At 37.9% G+C, this 9,896-nt stretch overlaps 1 protein-coding gene across 1 annotated transcript; it reads right to left on the reverse strand.

The window, feature by feature from the left end:
- Positions 1-8,256: 8,256 nt before the first annotated feature.
- Positions 8,257-8,871, reverse strand: LOC140452653 (uncharacterized). Its single transcript, XM_072546971.1, has one exon. It carries the CDS (start codon positions 8,869-8,871, stop codon positions 8,257-8,259), a length of 615 nt encoding a protein of 204 aa, XP_072403072.1.
- Positions 8,872-9,896: the final 1,025 nt, after the last annotated feature.

The following is a 9,896-nucleotide window of genomic DNA, read 5'->3' on the forward strand; positions in this document are numbered from 1 at the left end:
ACTACTCTGGTTAATCCCTCCGCTCCAGGGTGTGTTTCTGTTACCCTCGCTAATGGCCATCTGCCTGGAGGTGTATCCTCTTCTTTAATTATAACTATTTCTTCTTCTTTTATGTTAGGGTGCGCCTTATGCCATCTATTTCTCTGTTGTAATTGGTGCAGGTATTCCTATTTCCAAATTTTCCAGAAGTCTCTTTTTATTTTCTCCACTAATCTCCACCTCGTCGGCATCTTCAAATAAGTCGTAAGCTCTTCTTCCCGATTTGGTGATATAATTTCTCTCCCTATAAGGAAGTGAGCTGGTGTCAGGGCTATTTTCCCTTCAGGGTCTTCTGATGACCCACATAATGGTCTCGAGTTCATACATGCTTCTATTTGTGCCAGCACCGTACTCAATTCTTCATATGTTAGAACTGTTTCCCCGATGATTCTTTTCAAGTGATATTTCATTATTCGCACTGCGCTCTCCCATAATCCTCCGAAATGTGGTGCATATGCAGGTATGACATGCCACTGGGTACCTAGTGCCCGTAATCCTTGTTTTATCTCGTCATCTATTTTTTGATTTTCTTTTTTCAACAAATTTGCTGTTCCTACGAATGTGGTTCCGTTATCGCTGTATACGTTGTTGCACTGTCCTCTGCGTGCCGTAAATCTCTTGAACGCTGCGATGAAAGCATCCGTAGACATATCGCTTACTACCTCAAGGTGTACTGCCTTCGTTGACAGACACACAAATACTGAGATGTAGCCCTTATAGCTCCTCTGTCCTCTGCCTCTCGTGGTACTTATTTTTATTGGCCCGGCATAATCTATCCCTGTGTTAGTAAAGGGATGACTCGGGTTCACTCTGTCTTTCGGTAGATCTCCCATTAATTGTTGTGCTGCTTGGCTTTTATACCTCCTGCACCTTAAACATTTCGCTAGATGATCTTTCACGGTTCTTCTGCCGTTGATTATCCAGTATTTCCTTTTTATGTACTGTAGTGTTTGTTGTAATCCGCTATGTAGATTTCTTGCGTGACTATCTGTTATAAGTAACTTTGTTAATGCACTATCCTTTGGCAAAATTATCGGATGTTTTTCTCCGTACTTTAGATTCGTGTGTCTCAGTCTTCCGGTGACTCTTAGAATTCCTTGTCTATCCAGGAATGGTACCAATGACGCTAATTTATTTTTCTTGTCTAATTGCTGTTTCTTCTCCAGCTTATTTATTTCTGGTTTGAAGTAGGCGTGCTGTGTGTGCTTTATCACCTTTAATAGAGTTTCCTCTAATTCTTGGACTGTAAGCTGACTTTGTCCATTGTCCTTCTTTTTTCTGCATTTGTCTGCAAATCTCCTACAATATGAAAGTACTCTTCTCATTCTTTCTAAATTTGAGAATCTCTCGCATATGTCCTCCTTTATCGTTGTCGTGTGCACCGTTATTTTCGTTTTGACTTCCTCCTCATTTGTCTCTGGTATTTCTTCTGATTCCTGAGTTAAAGTTTTGTTACTAGTCAGCCAAGTTGGTCCCTTCCACCATAGCTCTGCTTCTAATAATTCTGATGCGGTACTTCCACGTGAGAGGATGTCCGCTGGATTTTCCTTTGTATCTACCTTATGCCAATTTTTCGGTCCTATAACGCGTCTTATTTCCTCTACTCTGTTGGCGACGAACATTTTCCACCTTTTTGATGATCCCCTTATCCAAGCCAGGGTTATCGTTGAGTCCGACCATGCATATACCTCAATGTTTTCCCTGTTCAATGCTTGTAGGGTTTTCTTCATTAAATTTGCTAGTAGTACCGCGGCACACAGCTCGAGCCTCGGTAACGTCGTTTTCCCTTTCAATGGTGCGATTTTGCTATCATTAGATTCGTTTTAATTTCTGGGCCTAATACCCTTGAGTAGATTACCGCTCCATATCCTTTCATAGACGCATCTGCAAATCCATGCAGTTCTACTCTGTTTATCTTGCTTAAGTTGTTCCACCTGGGCAATGTTATTTTCTCCAGATTTACTAATTGCGCCTGGTATGTATTCCACCTGCTTTGTTGGTTGCTAGTTAATTCTTTATCCCAACTGGTCTTTTGCTCCCATAATTCCTGTATGAACATTTTCGCCTGAATTACTACAGGTGCTATCCATCCCAGTGGGTCGTATAGTTTTGCTACTTCTGACAGTACGTGTCTTTTCGTTATTTTCTTTGCCGTCGTTATCCCTATTTTGAATGTGATTATATCCTCTTTAGGTGACCAGTGTATTCCTAACGTTTTCCGTACTTCTTCTTGTTTGAATGCCTTCGAGTCTACGTTCCTCATATCCTCCGGTACGTTCTCCATTATTTTTTCTTCGTTGCTCAACCATTTTCTAAGAGTGAAACCTCCTTTTCTGAACAGTTGTATTAATTCCTTTTGGGCTGTTTCTGCTTCCTGCACTGTCTCAGCTCCTCCTAGTATATCGTCTACATACATGTTTTCTTTTACAATTTTCGATGCCAACGGGAACCTCGCTCCTTCGTCTTCTTGTAATTGTTGTATTGTTCTTAACGCTAAAAAGGGTGCTGCGGCCGTGCCGTATGTCACCGTCGTTAAGTTATACTCTTGTATGTGGTCCTTTGTGTCCTTTCTCCACAAAATTTTTTGATATTTTTGGTCTTCTTCTGCCATTCTGATTTGTCTAAACATTTTTTCCAGATCCGCTGAGTATGCTACCTTATTGGATCTCCATCGTAATAGTATATTTGTCAAGTCTTGTTGTAATTTCGGCCCTGTGTGCATAACATCATTCAGGCTTACTGCCGATGAGCTTTTGCTTGATGCGTCAAACACGGCTCTTATTTTCGTTGTACATAGTACTGTCCTCTTTTCTCACTGGATGATGAGGTAAGTAGTACCCATCTCCCTGGTTTTCTGCTATTACCATATGACCTTGGTTTTCATAATCTTCCATGAATTGTCTGTAATTCGCTTCTAACTGTTTGTCTTTTGCAAACTTCCTTTCTAGTTGCATCAATCTGGCGAATGCTTGCTGTTTAGATTCTCCTAACTTTGCGACGTCTTCCCTAAACGGAATTTTTACTTCGTATCTCCCTTCTTCATTCCTTTTTACAGTTTGTCGATACAGTTCTTCACATTCTTGTTCTTCCACTGAGAAACTTGTATCCTGATTTACTTCTTCTAATTCCCAGAAGTTCTTTATTTGTACGTCCATTTCTTGTCTTGATATCATACAGCATACTTCTGCTTTTATATTCTCCCTTTCTCGTGCTATTCCCGAAACTATCCATCCTAGTTTGGTGTTTTGACTCAGGAGTCCATTACTTATTCTGTGCATCCCTTCTGTCAATATGTAACTGTATTCTTTTACTCCTAGTAGTAAGTCTATCTTCCCTACCTTGTAATATCTTGGATCTGCCAGTATTGCATTTTTCTCGTTATAGTCCGGTAGAATTATATCCTTTTCCGGTAAATTCCTTGTTATCTTCGGTAGTACTAGTGCTTCTATTTCCATCTCGAAGTCACTTTCGTAATGAGTTTCGATTAAAAGTTTCATACTCCAGTTGGCTGTTTTTTCTCCTGACGAGCCTATCCCGGATATGGTCGCCTGTATGGGCTTCCTTGTTGTTCCTAGCGTCGTCGCAGCTTGTTCCGTTATAAATGCGCATTGTGACCCTTGGTCGATTAGTGCTCTCATTATGTGTGAATCTCCTTTCGCATCTCTTATGCGTACCACAGCTGTCGCTAGTAATGCTTCACCTTCCTTATGGCTTGCACAGTTTACTGAATTCTGCCCTCTTTGCTGGTCGTTGCTATTCCTAGGCCCATTGGTATCTTGTGTATTTTCTCGCCTTCCGTTATTTTGTTCTCTGGCGTTGTATGGATTATTATTTCCTCCTCTGTACCTATCAGCTTGGTACCCGTTTCTTCTATTGTTTGAATCTCTTCCATTTCTTTCTTGTGTTTGTTCTCGTTTCGTTTCATTGGAGTTTCTTTTGTTGTTTGTGTTTCCTTTTTCATAATGCAACATATGGTGGTGGTCTCCGCCACAGTGTCTGCACCTATATTGTGAATAACATTGTTTTTCTTTTTTATGTGCTAGGCAGTTTGTACACAATCCTTTTTCTTTTATCATCCTGTTCCGGTCTCTTACATTGAGTTCCTGAAATTCTCTGCAGTTCGGTACTCCGTGATCTCCGTTGCATATCACGCAATGTGTTCTTGGTTTCCTAAGAGATCCTCCTTGCTTCTCTTGTCTTTTTTCTGACTCCAGCAGTTCCAGTGTCTGAAATCTTCGCTGTAGGAATGTTTGTGTCGATTTGTACGTCGGTATCTCTCTACTGTCTCCAATGTGGTTTTCGTACAGCCTCCTAGTTTCATTGTCCCATTTCGTTATGATAATTCGGGCTATCAATGGGCTCCACGCTTCCGTGTCTGTTCCTAACCCTCCTATGGCTTCCAGACTTTCGTGGAAGGTGTCATGTAGTGATTTCAATGCTCTAGCAGAAGATTCCTTTACTTCCTGCGCTAGTAGCATCCTGTCTATTAATTTAAACAATACCATCCTTGGGTTCTCATACCTATCTTTTAGCATGTTCCAGGCCACTTCGTAGTTGGCCTCGGATATGTTTAAGTGTTGTATCATTCTGTTGGCTTCCCCTCTTACTTGAGTTTTTAGGTACTGCATTTTTTCTGCGTTTGATAACTGGTCGTTTTCATGTATTACTTTAGTAAACAGATCGTGGAAAGTTCTCCACGTTTCATATCTGCCTTCATACACAGGGATTTTTACCTGCGGCAATGTCACACCGTCCCTCCTCTGTGTGCTTTCTGGCCGTTGCATTCCTGGCCTTATTTTCTTTAAAACTTCCCTGACTTTCCTCTTTAGATGATTTATTCTCTCTACTTCTCCAATATCTGTAGCGTCCAGTTCCTCATTTACTGCTGCTTCAATCATTAGTGTATTCACCTTTTCCATGTATTCTCTTAACTCTGACTGCAATTCTTCATCCTCCTGCAAGTCTTGTTCATTTTCTGGCCGTAATAATTCCTCGATTCTTTGTTTTCTTATCTGTATCTCCTTTACTTTCGGTGCTTTTCCTCTTTTCAGCACCCTTCCATATTCTTCCAACAGGGTTTTCCCCTCAATGTATGTCTTAAATACCTGATCATAGTATTTTGTTTCAAAATATTTTTCTTTCGTTATACCCCCTTCTAGCAGCTTTTCGTGGTTATTTAAAAATTTTGCCCAATATTCTTCTAATTTTTCCTGTCTATCCCGGATGTATTGTTGATTTTTCCGAGATTGGGAATCCTTTTTTGTATTTGAAACGAGTTTCACTATTTCTGTTCCTATTTCCGCTTGCTTAACGTATAGACTCTCCATGATTATTTTAAAAATTTTTACATTCAGCGGTAAATATATTAGACAATACTAAATGTACGTTATGTATTAAATAAGTATACCTGTATTATAACACTTTCTTTTCTATCGGAATGTGCAATTTAGCGAAATATGAGTTTGACCTTGCCTGCTGTGCTATTCTTTGCATTGAGGTAGGTCAAGATGTAATCCACACACTCTTATAATGATATATATACATATATATATATATATATATATATATATATATATATATATATATATATATATATATATATATATATATATATATATATATATATATATATATATATTGTTATCAAAATAAATGAAATTATTTGCTACGTAATTATTTTAATTTTTCGAAATAAAATATTTAATTGTAATTAAAAGCAAGCTATATGTATGAACGTTTCTTTTTTCAAATTGTCATACAAAATTACTGTTTAGTTAATTATAGTTGTGAATGACGTTTATTTTTGTTTTATCAATTCTCTGTATTATTTAAATGGTATGCATTCTAAAGTACATTATTATACGATTGATAGAGTGGAGATTTTTGTTCTAAATTGTTAAATTGTAATAAAAAAACTTGTTAAATTGTAAGATTGTAAAAGTTGGAAGATTTTGTAATTATTCAAAAACTTACGGTTTTTTGTGTTCTTAGACGTTGAGGATCCCTCGCTTCTGGTGGGTTCTGCAATCGGTCCTGTCCTTTGGCTGCTCTGCGGCTCTAGTATGGCTCTCGGCTTTGGTACTGCTCTCGGCTCTAATATAGCTCTCGGCTTTGGTACTGCTCTCGGCTCTAGTATGGCTCTCGGCTTTGGTACTGCTCTCGGCTCTAGTATGGCTCTCGGCTTTGGTACTGCTCTCGGCTCTAGTCTGGCTCTCGGCTTTGGTATGGCTCTCGGCTTTGGTACCGCTCTCGGCTCTAGTATGGCTCTCGGCTTTGGTACCGCTCTCGGCTCTAGTACTGCTCTCGGCTCTAGTATGGCTCTCGGCTTTGGTACCGCTCTCGGCTCTAGTATGGCTCTCGGCTTTGGTACCGCTCTCGGCTCTAGTACCGCTCTCGGCTCTAGTATGGCTCTCGGCTTTGGTACTGCTCTCGGCTCTGGTACTGCTCTCGGCTCTAGTATGGCTCTTGGCTTTGGTACTGCTCTCGTTCTCCCGAGTCTAGTGGTCTCTCTCTGCTACTGAGAGTGTTGCCGGCTCTGGTACCGCTCTCGGCTCTAGTATGGCTCTCGGCTTTGGTACCGCTCTCGGCTCTAGTATGGCTCTCGGCTTTGGTACCGCTCTCGGCTCTAGTATGGCTCTCGGCTCTAGTATGGCTCTCGGCTTTGGTACCGCTCTCGGCTCTAGTATGGCTCTCGGCTTTGGTACTGCTCTCGGCTCTGGTACTGCTCTCGGCTCTAGTATGGCTCTTGGCTTTGGTACTGCTCTCGTTCTCCCGGGTCTAGTGGTCTCTCTCTGCTACTGAGGGTGTTGCTGGCGTGGACTGTATAGGCTCTCTCAAACTTCCTTGAAGTATTCTGTTTCTCGAAGGACCATGAACAAATTCCCTTCGTTGGCTCAGTGAAGATGTTCGTTCTGTTGTAATGGAAACACCAAATAATAGTAGCAGAGTTTATTGTTGAGACGTACACTATGGGTGTAGACCCGGGATTACTTTGAGTAGAGACTGATGAAGTTGATCGTTGAAGACTATATGTTCGTTGAGTGAATATTGATTGAATGCTTCTCTAGTCAAGAGATATTAGTTTTATATAAATTCTATTTGGGTCAATATTTTTCGCGTACCTAGCGTGATATGTGTATTTAATTTATGTAAATTGTTTAACTTTGTCAGTACTTTTGACTGATGTCCAAATTATTATTTATAATTGACCAAATGTGTATGTAACCTAATTAACTACGTGTGTGTATTTAATAACAAATAGATTCATTCGGTCTACTGGGTGATAAAATTATACTGTCCAATTTCGGATATGAATTATGAAGATTTGATATTGGACAGTAAGAAATAAAATTTTTATAAAATTTATGCGCTAACTGTGGAGATATCAAACTTTTGGAAGACCCTGTATCTAATAAAAATCTGGCAATCTGGCAGGAATAATAATATGTGGTAAATCTGCTATAGGTGTATTTAAATATATTATGTCGGATTGTAATTTTCTTGGCGCATGCAAAAATTTGTGTTTTCAACATTTTGAGTGGGATTGTGATATGATCTTTCGTTTGTCTCATTTGGATTGCGATAAGGACTCGATTGAGTTTCATAATTGTTATTGTAAGGCGGTAATGAACTTTGAGTTGGGTGTACGTAATCAGTGGGAATATTATTTTCAAAGGGGTTTTTGAATTGTATTTGATCGTTATTAATTTGTTGATTAAATAATTGGGTGGAGGTAAAATGTGGTCTAGATCTTAAAGAAGTATTTCGTGAATTTGTATCCATCGGTTCTGGCTGGTATTGATTTTCATTTTGGGGTTTATTATTAACATTTCTTTGTTGAAAATTAGGGTTATTAGTATGGAGGTTCCATGGTCGGAAATTAGAATTATTATTGTCGGAATTTCTTGGGTTGAAATTAGAATTATAATTATTGAAATTTCGGAAGTGATTTTGGTGTGGTTGAAAAGTATTGTTGGGATAAAAATTATTATTTTGGTATTGCGGTCTGATGGTTTGATATTGGTAGGGTGGAAATCTCATATTAGGGCGATTTTGTTGAAAATTATTTCTAGGAATAAAAGTTCGATTAGGATTACTGTTTCTCGTAGGATTATGTATTGATGATGGTCTAAAAGAATTTTGTGAGTTTAAATTATTTTCACGTTGTAACGAATATAGAAAATTCTCTTCTTCGATAACGAAGCTCATAGCTTTCTCTTAACTGTCTGGGTTTCTCAATCGTATATTTGTTTGTAACGATAAGGGTAAGCCTCTAATGTAAGTTTTTAAACATAAGTCATCGTAACTATTTATTCTAATCAATTTCTCTTGTGCATTAATATTAAGCGTATTTAATTTTTGTGTGACTAAACTACGTGATTCTTGGCATCGCATGCCAAAATTATAAGGAGTTTCATACTTGAAAGGCCTCAACGTTATCAGGTCTTGGATAAGGCAATCGAGATCTCTCTGGTCTCCAAAACTAAGATTAAGGGCATCTTTTACGAGTTGCCGTGTATTTAATTCTGTCCTAGAACCCATTAACATTTGAGCTCTTCCATTTAAGTTACCTAATATAGCTCGAAGTAAAAATGTGTTTAAGGTGCCGTCTGTTTGGCTAGCAAAATTAGTTATTAAATTTTCACAATTGTCTATAAATATGGTTAAGGTATGTGGATTACCATCATATGCTGGGATAGAATATAAGTAAAGTTTCAACAATTGGTAGTTTGTTTGAGCCATTTCGTTATTTTTATCGCCATTTGGTTCTAAAATTGAATTTAATTCTGCTACAAGGCTACTTAAATCTAATTTACTATCAGTTTCACTCATTAAATATTTATTCTTTTTATTCAGATAATATATCAAATTGTGATAAAATATAAAATGTGTTTCAATATAAAACTTTCAACTTAAATATAATCAAATATTTTCAAAAATATGATAATACAATATAGTAATATTAATCTTTCTCTTATTAAAAATATCTCATAACATCATAAAATCTTTAAAAATTGTTTACTCTCGTTAGCTCTCTGACTATAAGTATTTTCAAATATGGGAATAATAAAATGGAAAATAAAATGGAAAAAATAGGAAACACTTACATTAAAATGTAGATTTTCAGCATTTCTGCCTATAGGATTCGACGATTTTGTTCTTCTCCCAGGTCTCGTTGAAACTACTGCTTAAATCTGCTGCCTCTAGGGTTCGACGATTTTGTTCTTTCCCCAGGTCTTGGTGATACCTTGTCTAAAGCTGATCTTGGACACTTTCACAAAAGGTTCAAAAAGTTCGGTTTTCCGGTAAATCGTTAAAACGAAAAACTACGCGAAACGGTTCGATTTTTGTAACGGTTAGCGACGTAATTCCCGAAAATCTGTACTGACTGCGCCAATGATGTTTCTACCAAGAACGATATTTTTAAAAAAGAACTTTATTTACAAGGGACTACTTACTACAGTAAAATGCAAAATAAGAGTGACGCTATACAATTCAACAGTAAATTTATAAGCTCGGTGACGCCGAGGTGTGGCATGTTGACGCTGTCCTTTTATTATAGCTGAATTAAGAATTAGCAGTTCTGGTTTCTTAACTTATATATACATAAGTAAGTACACAAATATTATTTTAATAGTTGTAGAGGTACAACAAAAAGTAGGGGTCTTCAAAAATGAACCAGTCTTAAATCATTTAAACTTGTAATTTACCTTTATTAGTTACGGATATTGACAAAAGAAATACATACCTTTGAGGATCCTTGGGAAACGTAAAAAGCGTACCTCCCGTCTTCGAACGTGAATTTTTGCAAGTGTTCACAGCACAATGGTCTCCAGGCATATTGAAATTACAAATAT

Source organism: Diabrotica undecimpunctata, chromosome 11 (assembly GCF_040954645.1).
Source record: "Diabrotica undecimpunctata isolate CICGRU chromosome 11, icDiaUnde3, whole genome shotgun sequence".
In the NCBI taxonomy this organism is placed as follows: Eukaryota; Metazoa; Arthropoda; class Insecta; order Coleoptera; family Chrysomelidae; genus Diabrotica; species Diabrotica undecimpunctata.

Excerpts from the sequence above, each read along its gene's own strand:
- LOC140452653 (XM_072546971.1), bottom strand. The coding sequence starts at position 8,871 with ATGAGTGAAACTGATAGTAAATTAGATTTAAGTAGCCTTGTAGCAGAA.